This window comes from Triturus cristatus, chromosome 5_2 (genome assembly GCF_964204655.1).
Source record: "Triturus cristatus chromosome 5_2, aTriCri1.1, whole genome shotgun sequence".
NCBI classification, from domain to species: domain Eukaryota; kingdom Metazoa; phylum Chordata; class Amphibia; order Caudata; family Salamandridae; genus Triturus; species Triturus cristatus.
This window is the reverse complement of record NC_140588.1, coordinates 958,610,353-958,630,742: the sequence shown is the minus strand read 5'-3', so window position 1 is coordinate 958,630,742 and position 20,390 is coordinate 958,610,353. Positions and strand designations below refer to the sequence as shown.

Genomic DNA, 20,390 nt, shown 5'->3' with positions numbered 1-20,390 from the left:
TGATTTACACACTGGATATGTGACTTTGCTTTTAGGAGTCAGTCGTCTAAATATGGGAAGACGTGAATCTGTTGTCTTCGTAAGTGGGCTGCTACCACTGCCAGACATTTTGTGAAGACTATGGGTGCCGTGGTGACTCCGAACGGGAGGACCTTGAACTGGTAATGCTAGCCGTCTACCACAAACCAAAGGTATTTCCTGTGAGTAGGGTGAATGGGAATGTGGAAGTAGGCGTCCTTGAGATCTAATGTGGCAAGGAAGTCGCCTTGTTTGAGTAACGGGAGGAACTGTTGAAGAGTGACCATATGGAAATGGTCTGATTGTATGTAGAGGTTTAATGGTCTGAGATCCAAGATGGGTCTCAGGGTTCCATCCTTCTTTGGAATGAGAAAATACAGGGAGTAAACCCCTGTGTTCTGGTGATGAAGGGGAACTGGTCCTATGGCATGTTTTTGTAGGAGGGAAAGTACCTCCTGTTTTAGAAGCGTCAAGTGTTCTGCGGACATTGGACGTTGTCTGGGTGGAATGTGCGGGGGAGAGGAAGTGAGCTCCAGGCAATAACCGGATTGGATGATTTGTCTCACCCACCTGTCTGTGGTAATGGTGTTCCAGACAGGTAAGAACTGTAGCAATCTTCCCCCGACCGGAATAGAGTGGTCCGGGAGGAGTGGAGGGAAGTCATTGTTTAGGGGTGGAGGCGGTACGAGTGTTGGTAGTTTTGCCTCTAACCTTATTGTTATTGCCCCTGTAGCCTCCTCTGTAATAGCCTCTTGTAGATAAGGTCTGTGTTGGACTTTTGTACGAAGTGGAGGGGTTTTCTGTGGAAAAACCTCTAGCGGTGCCTCTGTAAGAGGAGCGACAAAAAGAACTTCTGGGAGCTTGAAGCCGGAAATGCGTAGCCATGCATGTCTCCGTAAAAGGACGCTGGTGTTAATAGCCCGGGAGGCTGTGTCTGCAGCATCGAGGGTACAACGACTGGAGGGATTTTTTATGACGTTGCCTTCCTGGATGAGATCATTACCTCGTGCCTTGTACTGGAAGGTGTTGTAGTAGGGTCTCTAGCTCATAGTAATGTGCCCCATCATATCATGCAAGGAACGTAAAACAGGAGTAAACCCGTTTGCCCAGTTGAGACCTGGTGAATTATGATAGCAAAACAACAATGTCTCAACCAGTAATTACAAAGACTATTAAAGTAAATGCATACATCATTAAAGAAGGCAAACAGATAAGACCAAGATAAGAAAAAAAGCATTATTATTATGCAAATGGTTATGACAGCACTATATTACAACTGAATTAAAGTAGCCAAAAAACACACCAATTGTGTACTGACCGTGCCTAGTGCAAGTGATAAGTGCAGTGACACAAGTGATATATATACAGCGTGAAGCGGCGCAAAATAGAGAGACAATAATCACAATCAAATAATACGAATGCAATAAATAATTTGTTTTGAGGATTTAATCCTGGGGTGGCCGTAAATTACACTGGAATGTCGACGGCGTTTCGACCTTGTTCAATAAAGGTCATCATCAGGACAATGGCGACAATTTTTAAGAAGTGCTGTTTGGAAATGAAAGAAAAATAGAATAAAGGCTATGAAAGCACATGTTCACTATTTAGAAAATGAGAAATATCAAGGGAGAAAGGGTGGGGGGAGTTGGGGGGGGCGCGGGGAGGGGGTGTGTGTAAGGGCGGGGGGGAAGGAGGGGAAGGGGTGTGGGAATTGGTTTGTCACCTGAAGGCACGTAGTTAACAAATCCCAAGAAAATCGCAAGGGTCACTGAAAGGCGATCGCAATCAATGGATGTTGTAGGCAAATTATTTGAAAATAGGCATCAACGCTGCAAGGTAAAAGGATATGTTTATAACCAAAGCAAAACGCAGAAAAAATCAAGCAAAGCCTGTGTGTTGGCATTCCTCCACATGTTAGCTGCTTGGGATGCTGTTCTCTTTCCAGACGCGTCCAGCAGTTTTGATTCTTTATCAGGAGGTGGGGCATCTCCTGTGATTTGCGAATTGGCCCTTTTCCTGGCATTGGAGACCACTAAAGAATCTAAAGGTATTTGCCCGTTAATATAAACAGGGTCAGATGGGGCAGCTTTATATTTCTATTCTACCCTGGGGTTAATGACTCTGGCCCTTACAGGATCCTTGAACACCTCGGGAGCGTGTTTGATTACCCCTTTTAACATGGGGAGAATGGCACTGTACCTTTGTGATGGTTCAAAAGTGTCCATGAGGAAATCTTCCTCTATAGGGTCTGTATGTAGGTTTACCCTGTGGCATTCTGCTGCCCTGTGTATTAGTTGAGTGAACCCTATAGTGTCCTCAGGAGGGGATGGCCTAGATGGGTAGATGTCGTCCTGAGGTGTGTCTGGGACATCAGGTGCGTCGTAATCTTCCCATGGACCCTTTGGGGGACCAGGAGGACTGGGTTCCCCTAAAGGATGATCATACCCCATGTCATCAGAGGTGTCATCATCATCTGGAGGTGGAGAGGATGGTGGGGGAGCTGAATATGGGATAGGAGAGTGAGGGGGAGGGGGAGGAGGAGGAGGAGAAATCCTTAATAGAGAAGTAGCAATGTCTCTTTTTTAAGGCAAGTGGGGCTGGTATAGGTTTGTTCATTTTCCGTTTTTTTGAAGGGCTATGTACGAGTTAACCTGTTTTAGGGTCTTTTTGAAGTGTTTTTGGAGTAGGATCCGGTCGAGAAAGTTCCTCCTCAGACGTGTGTTCTTTCGGCGCCGACTTTTTGGGTGCCGGTTGTTAAGTTGGAGGCTTTTTGTGTTCTTTAGGCCTGGATTCGGGAATTTTCTTCGATCCAGATAGTGGTTTCGGTACAGACTATTTTTTCGGTTCCGGTGGTTTTTTCGGATCCGTAGGCCTGTGCTCCGAAGGCTGAGAGCCCGAGATTTTTGGAGCCGAGTGTTTGCTCGGTTCCGAGGATTTTTTCGGACCCGGGGCGTCCGTGCCAGTGGGTTTTGGCGCCGAAGGCGTCAATGCGGAGGAAGGCTTCGGCGCGGAGGAAGGCATCGGTTTCTTTTTCGGTGCCGGGGATGGAGTTTTGGCACCGACTGCAGGCTGGCTCGATCCCGAGTGGCCTGAAGGCTTTTGTACTGGCTTTTGTGCCAAGCCCGAAGGCAGGGCGTAAAAAGTTTTGTCCCGGTGTGCACCTAGGCCCGAGGGCGAAGGTGTGACCAAAGCCTTTTTGGGAAGGGGGGGGGTGAGGAGGGGTAGACGTCAGTTCCTAAGACCCGCTGCCCCGGAGTGATGTCTTCGACGTCGGAGTCGTCGGCTTTGGAGGAGCTGAGGGTGCTGTGTTGGATCTGCTCCTGCTGAGGCACATTGATGCCTTCCTGGAAGATGTCGTCTGGAATGGATGTCGATGATTGAGCCATTGTTCTTCGAGCTAGACGGTCCCGGATCGTCTTCTTGGAGCGGAAAGAGGCACAAGTTGGACAATCTTTGGCCTTGTGCTCGGGTGAAAGGCAGAGGTTACACACCTCATGAAGATCTGTGTGTGGAAACTTGGATCCACATTTAGGACACTTTTTAAAGGGAGTCCTTTCCATGAGCCGAAGGCCCAATGGCGCAGGTAGGCCCGAAGGCCTGCGTCGACGACCGGAATCGAAGATTTGAAGGTCTGGTAGAGATGCGCGTCGAAGGGGAATGCGATCGAAACAATACCGAAGTATGGGTGAGGATTTCGCGTTGAAAAGATGATCGGTAACGACACCGAACTGGAGCGCGATGAACACATCCGAGCCCGATGGCGGAAAAAAACAATGTGACGATGGAGTCGATGTCCATGCGCACTATTGTCCAAAGGAGGAGCCACCTATCCCGTGACTTCCAAAGACTTTCTAGGACAACAACAAAGTGCAAACATCGGGGCCCAACACCAGATGGCGATCTATGCATAAGTGTGTGATCTACAGCCCATATGCCTCGAACATCTGGTTTTTTTTAGGAGCCGTGGAGGATGGCCTTTGGTCCAGCATATGCATTGGCTAGGTGAAGAGTTCTTCAAATTTGAGGCATAAATCAGGGCAGTGACGACACACTGGTGGGTGCAGTGTGTGTGTCTTACTGTAGAGAATACACTTTTACATTAGGCATTAGTCACATGGCCGAGGGAGGAGTTGGAAGTGCTCCATTAATCTCAATGGCTGGGGGCAGTGCAGGCCATTTGAGATAATGTAGGAGGGGGTGTGTTAGGGGCCTCTGCCTCTTCCACCGAGACCCAGCAACTCTTGTTTATTTTCTAATGATAGGTGGGCTGGGGTCTGAGGGAGGAGTCCAGAGGCTTCCAGGCCCTTGTGTTTTTATCGTTCCCATGCAATCCAGTCATAAGGCGAGACCAGGGAGAACATTATGTAGGTGAGTTTCTTAAGTTTTGCTTTGTCCCAAGTTGTTTTGGCCTGTGTAACCAGTTTTCATTAATAAAAACTTGAACTGACTGCTGAAATGTAGACCTAAATATAGAGAATACTACAACACTGCCATTTGCTACGGGCTCTGTGGGAACGTGAGTCTTATCCATGAGTCATAGGCTCCACTCCTGTTCATGGGTTCGGCTCCCTCTCTATGGCTTGCATATTTCTGCCGATTTTAACATTTGTTTTTAAAAGCCCTTAGTTCCAACTCCCTGTGGAATTTAACAATACAAAGAGAAACTGGTAAAACGTGCTGGGTGTGATTGGGCTGCCACGTGTGAGAGTCACCAGAGAGGAAGAAACAACAGAAAGTAAACACAGCAGTCCTAATGCTCCTGCCTCCTTCACCGTGTCATAGGTGTCACAGGACTTCAGGCCACATAAAACATTAACTAATGCATTGTGCTGTTGCAGTAGTGTTTAGATAAAAAAAAACGGTACCAATTTTGTTAAACATATGAATTGTTATTTGAAAGTCTTCAGAAGTCAGGCCAACAGCCAATGATAGCTCAGCTTTAGCACTCGTCTTGAGCACTTGCAGTACATTGGATTGAGTCTCTCTTCTGGCGATTAATTTCTCACAGTGCTTATGAATGAACACGTGTGAGTGCTGTTCCTTTGCAATATATGTATGGAGGTTCTGTCCTTTAATATGCATACAAATGTGAAAGTTATGTGTTACTATAACGTTTGAAGAGACGGGCCTTTCTATTTTACACATGGCAAGCAGATTTTATAGAAAATAATCAACCTGCCACCAGCGCAGGCATTAGGTGCTCCATATAGACTTTTATTGGCTCTCACAATCATATAGATGCAGCAACAAGTGTTTTCTTCCAGCCTGACCACACCGACACAATTGAGATTGACCCTCTTTAATCGTTAAAATAAATTGCAAGTGCAGTGTATCCAAAAGAATGACTGAGATTTGCGGATCAATTAAACTCGTGGTGAATTCTCTTTGCTTTCTAAGAGCTAGAACTTAGAACCAGAAAGTTATGCCTCCCCTCCCTACCTTATAACTTACCTTAGATGGTACTGCACGAGCGAAGACCAAACTTCCATACAAAAAAAAATCCTTTTGCCCTTCCTTTCATACATCCATAGACCCTCCACTATCCCTCGACCGTCTGTCCTTTTACTATCCTTCCATACATCCATTCTTTACGTTACCTATGTATCCTTTAAGCCATCTTATCCCCTCACATTCCATCAATCCTTTCACAAATCCACCATTTTCCCATCCTTCCACTGTCCTTCACTCTTCAATGCAGTTTTCCTTTCACCATCTGTCCTTACATCTCTCGAGACTTAACCCTTCCTTTCACCCCTTCTTGTTCTTCTCTTTTGATACATTCTTTTTCCCTCATTATTACATTTTTAGGGTCGAGCCTGCAAAAGCATGTGGTAGCACATGTGTATCGATTTGCGAAATGCTGTTGTAGTTAGAAAAGGGCTGGGAGCTATCCAAAACAATCTGCCCCAGCCCAATCCAAAACAATCTGCCCCACCCCAGTCCAAAACAATATGCATCACTTCAATAAGCCCGACTCCAATCCAAACACCATACGCCCCACTCCAATCCAAACACCATACGCCCCACTCCAATCCAAACACAATAAGCCCCACTCCAATCCAAACACAATAAGCCCCACTCCAATCCAAACACAATAAGCCCCACTCCAATCCAAACACAATAAGCCCCACTCCAATCCAAACACAATAAGCCCGGGGAGCCTGAGACTGGGGATGAGAACTGGAACCGGCGCTCTTGTGTTGGAGCCGTTGGCCAACGTTGCGTGGGAAACATCGAAAAACATTCCCAGCAAGATACCTTTTCCCCCCCAGTCTCGGGCTTGGAAGCGGTAGGCCGCTGCGTTGTCCCCGTGTGGCTCCGCAGACTCGGAGAGGCTGAGGAGCGTAACCCTCCGGACTGGACACTTGGGAACACACGATCAGGAATCTGATCATCCACATTGGGGTGACATTACCCAGAGCCATGGCCAAGGTTAAAGCCCCAAAGCCCCTGAGGCAGGGCACAATGGACAAGTACACTAAGTGCTCCCTACGTAATCTGAGGTGGCAGCGCAGCCTCCTTTCGACACGGCTCCAAGCAATACAAAGCTTCTGAGAAGCCTTAGAAGGGAAAATTGAAGAGGTCTGCTCGGAGGTGTTGTTGCTCAGACAGGACCTCCGCAAGGTATACAAGAGGGTAACGGTGGCCGAGACCGGAGTGTCGGAGGTGGAAGATGCCGTCAAGGACCTCCAAAAGGGGATGAGAGACATGCGCAGCTCCACAGCAGACATGTTGTGGAGGATCGATGACGCAGAAAACCAGGCCTCAAGGAATAACATCCGCGTCGTGGGGTTCCCGGATGGAGCGGAGGGTAACAGCGTAGTAGCATTCTTGACAACCTGGCTGATGGATCTCAACCGCAGAGCAGTTGTCCCAATGCTCCGTCATACAACGCGCACATCGCGCATTGAGCGCTAAACCCCCTCCCGGGGCCCCACTGAGGCTCATTATTGCAAAACTGCTGATCTTCTTGGAGAGGGACATGATACTTCGAGAAATGCGTCGCAAGGGGGAAGTCCATTATGACATTTTAAAGATCATGACATTCCTAGATTACAGTCTAGAAGCCCAGAAGCAACGCAATACTTTTGACTCGGTCATGGTCAAGTTAAGGGCCCTTCAACTTCAATACATGCTCCTGTTCCCGGCGAAACTAAAGGTCCTTTTCCAAGGGAAGACCCTCTTCTTCCAGACCCCAGAAGAGGCACGGGCCTGGGTGGAGGAAAGACCAGTGCTTCGACCCCCAGGAGGCTCGGACAACCGCATGCCACGAAACAGCACCAACTGGGAAGGGTCTCCCCGACGAAGAAGTCGCACAACTGTGAGCCGTCTGTGGAGACTACGTAAAAGAACTCCGCATGCCCGGAGCAAACTCATGCAGGACAAAGGGAGTCAAGATCACCACAAAGGCGAGCGCTCCCAATCCGAAAAAGGCACGTTGCAAAGAACCGGATCCTCCAACCAGCAATCTCACTCTGAAGATACGGACGTCTTTTGGACCAGAATCCAGACATCCACTGGAGAAGGCAATCCAGGCACTCGAGCAAAGCGAGGCGGATGAGAGGCCAATACATGGAGCTCCACCCACAGAGAGTGACCCGAATGAACTGGGTGCTGCAAGCTGAATGCCCGCAGGAAGGCATCGCGAACCAGTCCTTAACCCCCCCCTTCTTTTTTCGCTCTCTTTTTTATCCCTTTGTTTTTCTTTTTTCTCTCCTTCTTTGAAGTGCCTTGATCTTCTAACTGTGGACAGCTTGGACACATGGGCAGCAAACTGTAAGAGTTGGAGTTTTGGGGTTCATAATCTGGGGTGGGGGGTAACAGACCGACCTACTCTCACCGGCCAAGGGCCACTTCCAGATATGGGGGGGCGGGGAGGGTTGGGGATGGAGGGGTTTTGCACAGTTGGGTTTTAAATGTTTGCATTTTGGTTTGTTGAGCACAAGGGTCGTCACAACAGGACTCTCCTGCAGAATGAGAGACAGAAACAGAGAACCACACTCCCACCTACCCCTAGATTTTAGCGCTATAGCTCCAATTTCACTAGAGGTAACATGACCCGACAACCCACCTTAACGGTTATGACTTGGAACGTTAATGGGCTGGGGGAAAAGATTAAATGAGGACTCGTGTCGCAACATATTAAGAGGCTCCATCCAGACATCCCAATGCTGCAAGAAACACACCTTAAGGGTACACAGTGTGGTTTTATCGGCCGTAGGGCCTACAAGGTCCTGGCACACTCAGGATTCACATCTGGGGCAAGAGGGGTGGCTATCCTGATCAAGAACAACATCCCCTTTCAAACCTCATGCCTTTGGCAAGATCCCCTGGGTAGATACGTGGGAGTTTTGGGGCTATGGGGAAGGACTGAGATTACATTGATCTGCGTATATGTACCACCCAGGCTACAAGCGCCTACCATGACCAAGGTGATTGATATCCTGATTGGACCCAGCTCTGGACAGCTCAGGGAGGGGGCGGGTGAGATGCAGGGATTTTGTCAGATCTATGCCGACCACACCACTACGGCGATTCTCCACAACAATGGGCCTGACAGATGCCTGGAGGAATAAACCTCCCCTAGTCAGACAGTTCTCTTTTTATTCCAGGGCCCACGATACACACTCCAGATTGGACTATGTATTTATCCCCAAAGGGGAACTACGCAACACAGGATGCACAGACTATACAGCTAGAGGCCTCTTGGACCATTCCCCACTCCTAGTTGAGATGAGTTTGAGGGAACGGGACAGCACTCGCAATTGGAGATTGAGCCCATGGGACCTGAGCAACGCCAAAATAGCGAGTGGAATTAAGGTAAATACCGAAGTCTACTTCCTGGAAAACAGGGACTCTGTCCCCTCTGGGGTGACAGTCTAAGGGGCCTATAAGACAGTGTTGCGGGATAGAGCCCAAAACCGCATAGCTAGTGGAATTAAGGTAAATACCGAAGTTTACTTCCTGGAAAACAGGGACTCTGTCCCCTCTGGGGTGACGGTCTAAGGGGCCTATAAGACAGTGTTGCGGGATAGAGCCCAAAACCGCATAGCTTGGGAAAAGAAAGAGATGGATAAATGCCTGGTAGAGTTGGAACAAATAATAAACAAGTTAGACATGCAGGCCGCCCAGAGCAGTGACCCTGAAATATCCCGTAGACTCACAACCCTGCGACTGAAATATAAGGAACTGGCCACAGACAACACTAAGAAAACGCACTTGGCGACATTGCACCGCCTCTATGAGGTGGGAGACAAGGCTGGGAAGCTCCTAGCCTGGATTAGCAGGCAGGAGGCCCAGGATAGATGGGTGAGAGAGGTGATGGACCCCCCAGGGGACTAATCAGTCCACTGACGAAGGGGTGGCTAAGGCTTTCGTAGAGTACTACAGGGATCTATATCGGGCTCGAACACTTAAATCACAGGCAGAAATATAGGATTACTTGGCGGCAATTCCCACCCCAGTATTAGGAGAAGTGGAAGCTCATGGACTAGAAGACGACCTGTCACTGGCAGAAGTTCAGGAGGCAGTGGCAAAGCTTTGCCCTGGCACTAACGGGCTATCCCTAGGAGGGTAAGGGCTGAATAGGCGCTGGGGGCGAACCCACCGGCGAGTCGGTCGGGGACCCCGCAAGTAGCGGGGGCCCCGAGGACGCCCCAGAGACAGGAGCGGACCCAAGGGAGGCTTGCAGAGCCCCGGCATAGGCCTCCATTTGGGTCCGAGTCTCCCCCGTGCCCGGATAGGGCAGATAGGAGATGGGGAACACGTCCGGAGGGCTCCAGGAACTAGTGCCCCCGACAACAGGCGGAAGAGAGGTCGTGGACCTCGGCGGCATGCGCCGCGACTTACCCAGAAGGGGTGAACGACGTCTCCGGGCCGCAGAGGGTGAGCGGCGCCCCCAACTGTAACCCAGAGGGGCCTGCCGACGAAGAGGACAGACGACGAGACGACGCCGACCGGGACAGTCGAGCCGAAAGGAGCTTCGTTCGGCGCTCCCGCCGGGACTTCGACTTGAGGTGTTGGCAGGCGTTGCAATCTGTCGAGTCGTGGTGTTCGCCCAAACACCACATACAGATAAGATGTGGGTCTGTCGCGGACATTTGCCGCAAACAGGAGGTACAGGTTTCAAAGCCCGAAGGCATCGCACACTGTTCCAGACGCGAAGTGTCAAAAGGGCCTGAAAACAGGCCAGAGGAACCACTTACTATGGATCAGCGTTGCACGCGGAAAAGAAGGAAACGGACGTCATCGCGCCGGGAGGGACTTATATGACCTCGCGGACGTCACATACGTGGACTACGTCAGGGTGGGGTCATGTGGCGCCATCCCCGGCGCAGAGTGGTGCTGCTGCAAAGAACTTTCTGGATCCAGTCTGATACCTGGGGATATTCTAAGTTAAGGAATCTGCGGCTAGATGTCTCTATCAGATCATTTTGTACAATATTCAAAACCCAGGCATCTTTTGTGATGGATTTCCACTCCGTTAGATATTGTGAGATACTCCCCCCTACCGGAGTGGGTAACAGTAGAAAGGGAAGCAGAGACTCATTGCCTGGAACCTGCAGAAGGCTTCCATGTTTGGGGCAGGTTTGTGGCCCGCTCTTCCTTTGAGCTGACGTCGTTGGTGCTGCTGGGAAGCCCTTTGCAGCTGCTGTTGGTGGTGGTGATGAACTTGTAACCACTGAGGGGTTTGAACCCTCTGCAGGTAAAAACATCTTTCATAAGGCTTGTAAGTGTGTCTGTGTTGCTTTTTACGCTTTTCTACTAGACCCACTGCCTTCAAGGTCTCCATTTCATTTAATTTCAAGGAGACTCTGATACAATTTTGATGGAACAGGATGATTCTTCTGCTCTGAAGAGAAAGGATTATGACCAAAACTAGGAGTATACATTTTACACCAAGAACCGAAGAAGGAAAACTTCCGGCCCTCAAAATAACGAAACTTGTCTTCAAAAGAAATGCTTATTGCTTCTGAAACGTTGTCAGGGGTTGAGATAACACTGACACGGGCCACCCCGTTCTAATCAAACGGAAAGAATCTAAATCAGCTTCTCGTACAGAATTGAATATGCTACTTACCAGTATGCATCTGTTCTTGGCATGTAGGGCTGCTGACATTCATATCTGTGCATAGATCGCCGCCTAGTGTTGGGTCCGGATGTTTGCACGTTGTTGTCCTGGAAGAGTCTTCGAAGTATCCTAGGATAGGTGACTCCTCCCCTGGACTACAGTGCGCATGGGCATCCTCTCCATCCTCAGATTGTTTTTCGCCATTGTGGCAGTGATGGAGTAGATACAGAAAGTGATGACCATGCTTACAGTAATTCTGAGAGCTGCAGCTGCTACAGGCGCCGGGGAGGAGGGAGGGCGATATGAATGTCAGCAGCCCTACATGCCAAGAACAGATGCATACTGGTAAGTAGCATATTCAGTTCGAGGCATGTGGGCTGCTGAATTCATATCTGTGCATAGAATATATAGCAGTGCCTTCTTATTAGCGGCGGCTACCAGTGCCAGCTGCAGCGGTCTGAAAAAGAGTTTTGAGAACAGCCTGTCCTACAGCTGCCTGCTGTTTTGAGTGTACATCTACACAGTAGTGTTTGGTAAATGTATGTGTAGTGGACCAGGTGGCTGCTCTACATATATCATGCAAAGGAATGTTTCCTAGGAAAGCCATGGAGGCCCCTAACTTACGTGTTGAGTGGGCTCGTGGGGGAATCGTTAATGTGCGTTTAGCCTTTTGATAGCAAATTTGAATACATTTAACGATCCATCTGGCTATACCTGCTTTGGAGATAGCGTTACCTTTGTGGTGTGGGGCAAAGGCAACGAAAAGTTGTTTTGTTTTCCTAAAGGGTTTGGTCCTGTCGATGTAATACATGAGGGCCCTTTTTACATCTAGTGTGTGGAGTGCCCTTTCTGCGACAGTTTGTGGGTTTTGAAAGAAAACAGGCAGTTCAATAGTTTGATTCATGTGGAACTGCGATATTACCTTGGGCATGAATTTTGGGTTGGTACGTAGTACGACCCTGTTGGCGTGAACCTGTATAAATGGCTCTTGGACGGTCAGTGCCTGGAGTTCACTAACTCTTCTTAAAGAAGTGATCGCTACTAGGAAAGCTACTTTCCAGGTAAGGAATTGAAGCTCGCATGAGTGTAGAGGTTCAAAGGGTGGACCCATCAGGCGTGTGACGACCAAGTTGAGGTTCCACATTGGAGCCGGTGGGTGGCTTGGAGGAATGACTCGTTTGAGTCCTTCCAAGAATGCTTTGATGGCAGGCACTCTGAATAGAGAGAGGTGCTGCCTGGTTTGTAGATAGGCTGATATTGCGGTCAAATGGACACGTATGGAGGTGTACGCCAGATTGCATCGGTATAGGTGTAATAGGTAACAAATAATGTTTTGGATGGATGCGTCTAGCGGGTTAATGTCATTATTATTGCAATAAATGACGAACCTTTTCCATTTGGCTGCATAGCAAGCTCTGGTAGTGGGTCTCCTGGCCTCCTTAATGATGTCCATACAGTCAGGTGGCAGGTTTAGGTAGCCAAACTCTAGGACTTCAGGAGCCAGATTGCCAGGTTCAGCTGTTGCGGATCTGGGTGCTGAATCTCTCCATGGTTCTGCGTCAAGTGCTCGGGTTTGACCCGCAGTCTTTGATGCGGCACCACGGAAAGTTCGAGAAAGGTGGTGTACCATGGCTGGCGTGCCCACGTTGGAGCAACTAGGACGAGTGTCAGTGAGTGTTGTCTGAGTTTGCGTGCCACCAGCGGTATCAGTGGTGCTGGGGGAAAAGCGTACGCAAATCTGCCGGACCAGTTCATCCATATCGCATTGCCCTGCGACTGCGGATGTGGGAACCTGGCGGCAAAGCTTTAGCATTTTGCGTTTTCGCTTGTCGCGAATAGGTCCATCTCTGGATGACCCCACTGCTGGAAGTAGAGTTGGAGTACTGATGGGTGTAGCTCCCACTCGTGCATCTGGTGGCTGTGTCTGCTGAGCAGATCCGCCATCTGGTTGTCCTTGCCGGGGAGGTGTTCTGCCATGAGGAACATGTTCCTCTGAATGGCCCACTTCCACATGCTCTGAGCCAGATGAGACAACTGTGGAGAGTGTGTTCCTCCCTGCTTCTGTATGTAGTACATGGCAGTCATGTTGTCCGTCCGGATCAACACGACTTTGTTGCACAAGTGTACTTTGAATGCTTTCATAGCCAGGAAGATTGCCATCAGCTCTAGAAGGTTGATGTGCATCTTTTGTTGTTGTGTCCATAGTCCCTGCACTGTGTAATGGAGTACATGAGCTCCCCATCCCTGGAGAGACGCGTCCGCCGTCAGTATTATCTGTGGGACAGGCTCTTGGAACGGTCGGCCCTTGCAAAGGTTTTGTGGATTCCACCAATGCAGAGAGTCGTATGCCCGACCGCTCACCAACACTAGGTCTTTCAACTGTCCTTGAGCCTGATTCCACTGACGTGCTAAGCACTCCTGAAGCGGGCGCATATGTAGTCTCGCGTGGGGGACTATGAAGATGCAGGAGGCCATCATGCCTATCAACTGCATGAACACTCGCGCGGGAAGGGAGTGTTGTGGCTTGAACTTGGAAATCAGCATCTGCATGCTGTTGATTCTCACTAAATTTGGCTGAGCTGTGGCCGCCAAAGTGTCTATAGTCGCACCTAGGTACTGTTGTACGTGTGCGGGTTGGAGATGGGATTTTGGGTAATTTAGTGAGAACCCCAGACTGTGAAGGAGGTGAATGGTGCGGGACATGTGGCTGGCACATTGCTGGGCTGACTTCGCTTGAACGAGCCAGTCGTCCAGGTAAGGGTAGACGTGTATGTGCCGCCTCCGTAGATGTGCCGCCACAGTAGCTAGGCACTTTGTGAACACTCTGGGTGCTGTTGTCACGCCAAAGGGAAGGACTTTGAATTGGTAGTGCTGCCCTTGAACAGTGAACCTGAGGTATTTCTTGTGTGAGGGGTGAATGGGTATGTGGAAATACGCGTCCTTGAGGTCCAGTGTGGCAAGAAAGTCTCCCTGCTTGAGCAGTGGGAGGACTTGCTGTAGAGTGAGCATGTGAAAGTGCTCGGAAAGAATGTATTGGTTCAGGGGTCTGAGGTCTAATATAGGTCTGTGTGACCCGTCCTTTTTTGGTATTAAAAAGTACAGGGAGTACACCCCCGCACCTTGCTCGTGGACGGGTACGACCTCTATTGCGCCTTTTAGAAGCATACTTTGCACCTCCTGCTGTAAGAGCGTTAAGTGCTCTGAGGACATAGGCCGGTTTTTTGGAGGTATTGTGGGTGGAGTCGAGGTTAGTTCTAGACAGTAACCGTATTTGACAATATCTTTGACCCACCTGTCCGTGGTGATGGAGTTCCACGTGGACAGGAACCTTTGTAGCCTTCCCCCGACAGGTGTTATGTGGTCGGGAGGAAGGGAGAGGGCGTCACTGCTTGTTCTTGGGGGAGGACCTGGTTTTGCCGTAGCCGCGTCCTCTGCCCTTTGTGCTGGAGCCACGATATCCACCCCGGGTGTTTTTATCGTAGGTGGTTTGTGTATTGCCCTTGTTGTAGGTTTGCTGTGACCCCTGTCCTCTACCTGCTCCTCTATTTCCGGGGCGACGAAAGGAGCCGCTCCGAAAGGACTGAGTCTGGAGAGCCCCCATGGACTTTGCAGTGTCCGTGTCCTTTTTTATTTTCTCTAGGGTGGTGTCAACCTCCGGCCCGAATAAATAGTCGGGGTTGACAGGCTGGTTGAGTATGTTATTTTGCACCTCAGGTTTGAATCCGGAGATTCGCAACCAGGCATGTCGTCGCAACATGACGCTAGTGTTTATGGCCCTGGCAGCTGTGTCTGCGGCATCCAGCGCACACTTGATGGATGCGTTTGTGAGGAGCTGTCCCTCCCTGATGAGGATCTCTGCACCTTCTTTGAATTGGTCAGGGAGATGTTGGAGTAGTTGCTCTAATGTGTCGTAGTGCGCTCGATCATAGCGAGCGAGGAGCGCTTGAGTATTGGCAATGCGCCATATGTTAGCTGCCTGGGCGGCAACCCGTTTGCCAGAGGTCTCTAACACCTTGGACTCTTTGTCCGGGGGAGGAGCGTCACCTGTTGTTTGCGAGTGTGCCCTCTTGCGAGCATTCGCAACGACAATGGAATCCAGAGGTAACTGGCCTCTAATATAAGTAGGGTCCCCAGGCGCTGATCTGTATTTCTTGTCGATCCTGGGGTTTATCACTCTTGCCCTGGTGGGTTCCTTGAAGATGTCCTTTGCTGGTTTGAGGACCCCCTTTAACATGGGCAGAGTCTTTATATTCCTTTCTGAGGATGCGAAAGTATCCATAAGAAAGTCGTCCTCGATGGTGTCAGAGTGAAGTTGCACCCCATGATTGGCCGCAGCACGTTCAATTAGAGCGTTGAACGCTGCAGTGTCCTCTGTGGGAGATGTTTTTGCTCCATAGAGTTGCGGGTCCTGTGCATCCATAGGTGCACTTGGGTCTACAGGGTCATCCCAAGCTTGATCAGGGTCCTGTTGGCCTTCAGGGTCCATCTCTCCGGGGTAGGGGACTTGCTCACCCATGTAGTCCTCCAACGCATCCGTGTCGGAGTGTGTGGGAGAGAAGGATTGTGGATCCTGGTAGGGTGATTGGAAAGGTTCGTAAAGAAGTGGTTCCGAAGCCACTGGCAGCTTTCTATTAAGTGGGATCCGGAAGGAGTCCAAAGCTGGCTCAGAAGTTATTCTCCTTTTGTGGATAATCATCCTGCCGGTGTCGGCGTCGATGAGATGCGATGGAGACGTCTCCGCAGAGCGTTCGGCAGGCGTGATCGTGGTGTGGGTGACCCGTGTCCTGATTTGGAACAGTTTCTGGGCCGTGGATGGTGGCAGGCCAAAAGTAATGTTGGCTGGTGCCGAAGAGGCTGCTGGAGCTTTTATTGGCTCGGAGCTCGACATGTCCTGGAGGACCGTTTTGTTTTTGGTGCGTTGCGCAGCAACGGGTCGCACCTGGAGCGCCCTCGATTCTTTTGTGCCGACCGGTTCTGTGGAGGCAGGCGTGGACTTTTTCGGCGCCGGTGAGTCATCGAGTCGAGGGGCGGGAATGGCCGTCGATGTCTTCGATGATTGTGGCTTTGGTGGTGCCGTCGAAGCGGTGGGAGACGCAGCAGGCAGTTTGACCTTTGGGGTCGGGGCCGATTGCGTCGGTGCCGGGAGCCGAGTAGGTTTGGTGGCACCGAAGGTCTTCTTCCGTATGCCGACTCCGACGTCGGCCGCCTCAAGCTCGGCACCGAAGTCTCGTTTGGTGCGCTCGGTGCCGACGTGTTTTGCTGGCGTCGAAGGTGTGGAGGGCCTCGATCCGACCAGCGCCACTTTCGGTTTCGGTTTCAATTGAACCAATACAGCTTTTGGTTTCGGTTTCGAAGAAGGGAAACCAGCCGGTTTGGGCATTAATGGCTGCCGCTGAATGTCCGAGGCCGGGCCCGAGGGCAGGGCCGAAGAACTGCGGGATAGGTCTTGGGTAAGGCCCGAAGGCGATCCCTCGACCGGGGCCATAGACTGTTGCACTGGGATTTCCTCAGTCTGTACGGGTAGGCCTTGCTCGTCACCGGAGCTACTCTCTTCGGCCCCTAAGGCCTCATTGTAGTCTCCTACCTCGGTGTCGTCTTCATCTCTGCGAAAGAGTGTTTCGTCGACGTCTTCCGATCCGGAGTCATGTTCGGAAGCGGGACTGGAGGGTAGGTTCTCCACTTCTTCGACATCTTCGGTCTCGGCGCTGAAGATGTCGGCCGGGGCCGGTGCCGTTTGCTGCGCCTCGAGTCTCGCCGCTCGTCGATTCCGGAGAGTCTTCTTGGATCGAAACCGGGCACAGGCCATGCATGTAGATTCGTCGTGATCCGGTGAAAGGCATTTGTTGCACACCGGATGGACGTCGATGTGGGGATATTTCGCATTGCATACAGGACACCGCTTGAATGGTGTCCTCGATTCCATCGTCTATGTCGGGTCGATGGTCGGGCAAGATGCGAAAAAGTTGATTCTGGAAGTTAGTAAACTAACAAAGATACTATCGATACCGATCGGGAACAGTACCGACGCGAACTAAAGGCCTTTTGGCCTGGAAAAAGTTTTTCCTAACTTGAGTCAAGATAAGCACATCCGAACCCAATGGCGGAAAAAAACAATCTGAGGATGGAGAGGATGCCCATGCGCACTGTAGTCCAGGGGAGGAGTCACCTATCCTAGGATACTTCGAAGACTCTTCCAGGACAACAACGTGCAAACATCCGGACCCAACACTAGGCGGCGATCTATGCACAGATATGAATTCAGCAGCCCACATGCCTCGAACGCCATGTTATTCAACATATGTTAGTTAAGCAGCACAAACCTAGGTGGAAGGCAGCAGAGCACTCTACAGTTTCAAAGGTAGGAACAGAGTGCAACTAGGATGTGGGTGCTGGATTCTGGGAGTGGATATAAACTATTACAGTGTTGTGATTTGGTGTTCTTTAAAAGGTGTGTGTTGAGCTCTTTCTTAAACTGAACATGAGTGGGGGCACCCACTTTTTCTTGCTTGCACTTCTTCTCCGGACTGTACTGCATGTGGGTGCCTATTAACCAGACGCAGCAGCTTTCGTTTGGCAACTAAGTCTAGTGCTTCTTTTGATAAAGGTACCTTCTAAACAAAACAAAAAACTCAACTTACCTCCGAGACTGTGGGAAAAAACTAACTGATCATTGTCTGAGTATTAGATGTTTGATGACTAAGAGAAGAAGGGAGGAAATAAACAAAACAAGTATATAGAAATATGCAGTCTTAACAAGTCTATATCCTTCTTTATTGAGAAGATTTGATGTCCTGGGGTGATCAAATCAACATCAGTCTTACAATATCTATGATCACTTTTTCACATAAGGAGTACCTTAAGTGCTTGTAATCTCGCTTGTTCCTCTTCCAATGCTTGCTGCTTCTCTTTTTCATCCATTCTGCTGAATGACATGCCCGTATTTGCCAGCGTTGAGACTGCACTGGAGAGGGTGCTTGCTCTATAATAGAAAAGCACAATCGTAATTCATTAATGAACAATCTTTTAATAAGCATGCACTCAAGGTAACAGCACATCCTATCCAATTACAGAACAATGTAGTTAGCACTCATAGCCAACAAATTAATTGAAAGGAGAAAGGCACCCTGCCTCACCTTGCTTTGGTCAGATTCCTCAATTTTTGAATGATACCAAAAAAAGCATCACAACCAGTATTTTAAATATTAAGGGCTTGTCCGGCAACCGTATAAAGGTAGAAGGAGCCAAAACATACCCTTTAACTGTGCTCAGAGGAAAGCATTGCCAGGCGAGGGATAAAACTAATAAAACTTCAGAAAACTCAGCATGAAGAGGGTCAATATGGCGAATACCGTACCAATCTACAAATATGTCCCAACGACAGGCGTATACAGTATTTATTGAGGGACACCTGGCTGCCAAGATGACATAAAACCCCTTTCAAAGGAAGGTCAAAGTGTTTAACTTTTGATGCTCAAGCTCCAAGTATAAAGGTGGAGGTAGTGAAAGCCCAGTTCAAGAACGCTGCTACGTTGCTGAGAAAGCAGATCCTCTCAGCAAGGGCCGCTTGATCGGAGGACAGATGCTGAAGCCCTGGAAATCTACGTACCTGACTCTCGGTGCCCAATCCAGATCCAAGAGGATGAATTGGGCTCAGTCGGTCCTGCTCTTCTCCAGAACTTGGGGTAGAAGAAATATTGCTGGGGAGGCATACAGGAGTCCTAAGTTTCACCTTCGGCTGAACATATCTCAGAGCGAGAGATGCCTTGGAAACCCCAACACGCAGAACTGCTGACATTGCACATTCTCAGGGGTGGCTAAAAGATTGAGCCACGGTTCTTCCCATGTACAAAAGAGACCTTGAACCACCTTTAGGTGAAACTGATAATTGTGATGCACTAGGCATCGACAGTTGAGCTTGTCCACCCTGGCACTCAAGGATCCTGCTAAGTGGTACACCACCAGCAACATCTGGTCCAGCCAGTTCCAGAAATGTAGCGCCTTCTAGCACAGGGTCCATGACCCTACTATGCCATGTTGCAATACCACATGGCGCTGTTGTTGCCCGTAAGCACCTGTACCAACCTCCTCCTAATGGATGGAATGAAGGCTTTCAGCGCCAAGCAGATGGCCATTCGCTCCAGGAGGTTGATTTGGAACTGAACTCTGACGGAATCTAGAGACCTCTGATCTCCACAGCAGGTTTTTCACAGTCGCCTCCAAAATCTCGTCATGGTCAGAGAGGTCCCTTTCATGCTGGACCTCAAAACTTCAGATTCCACTGCAGAGCTCGCATGCGCCACCTGGATAGCTTGACCAGCAAGATGCAGGAGGCACTCTCAGCACCCACAGAGTCAAGCTCACTGAAATCCAGAATCGAAGCCGAAAGATTAGAATCACAGCCTGAATGCCTCGAATCTCCTTTGCGGAGGGAAGGCATAAAACCATACCATGTTTAGAATGGCTCTGATTAACGGGAGTGTATGAGAAGGAGTCATCTGTGACTTCGGCACATTGATATTGAACCGCAAAGATGACACGAGATTTGCCATGGTCTGGATGTGGAGGACTACTGCCTGGGGTGAGCCCGTCATCAACAGCCAGTTGTAGAGGTAGATGTGAAGGACTGGTGAGACCAAAGGGGAGTAAAGCGAACTGAAAATGCTCCTGTCCCACCATGAACCGCAGGTAGCACCTGCAGACCTGCAGGACAGGTTATATGAAAATAGGTGTCCTAGAAATACACTACCACCATCCAGTCTCCAAGGCGAGAGCAAACAAGACCTCCGCCAGGGTGAGCATCTTGTGTTTGTTCTTCTAGAAGAAATTGAGAGGGTGCAGGTATTAAACAGGACTAAGGTAGCCAACTTTCTTTTTTGGCACAAGGAAGCAGAGATAGTAACAACCATGACCCACTTCCAATGCCCACACCCTCTTGATAGTCCCTTGGGCCAAAAGGGCTTGCACCTGCTACCGTACCATCAGATGGTCCTCCATCAGTCGTTTCAGGGATTTTGGAAGGTGCAGTGGAACGGACTGGAAGAGTAGCGCATAATCCTTCTGTACAATTTGCAGGACCAACCTGTCTGATGTTATAGTTGGCAAAACTGGTAAGAACTATTGGACCCAGCCGCCAACTGGGTTGCTTAGCAGGTGGATCCGCAGGAGGGGGAGGCAATGGGCTGAATGGCACTGTGTCTCAAACTCAAAAGGCGGGGTTCCTTAATGAGGTTGAAGTGGCTGTCTGTACAGGGTACAGCTGTCAAAGTGGAAAAATATTCATGCGCATGGTGTGGCGGAGCAC

The 20,390-nt window shown here is 49.7% G+C and overlaps 1 protein-coding gene across 4 annotated transcripts in view; it reads right to left on the bottom strand.

The window, feature by feature from the left end:
* Nucleotides 1-20,390, bottom strand: part of LOC146829464 (phosphatidylinositol-binding clathrin assembly protein-like) — a 704,267-nt gene that overhangs the window by 424,538 nt on the left and 259,339 nt on the right. For all 4 annotated transcript variants that reach the window (XM_085608147.1, XM_085608148.1, XM_085608150.1 and 1 more), the window contains exon 10: nucleotides 17,945-18,068. In XM_085608147.1, the coding sequence (XP_085464273.1) occupies nucleotides 17,945-18,068 (124 nt within the window). The remainder of the gene's footprint in view (nucleotides 1-17,944; nucleotides 18,069-20,390) is intronic.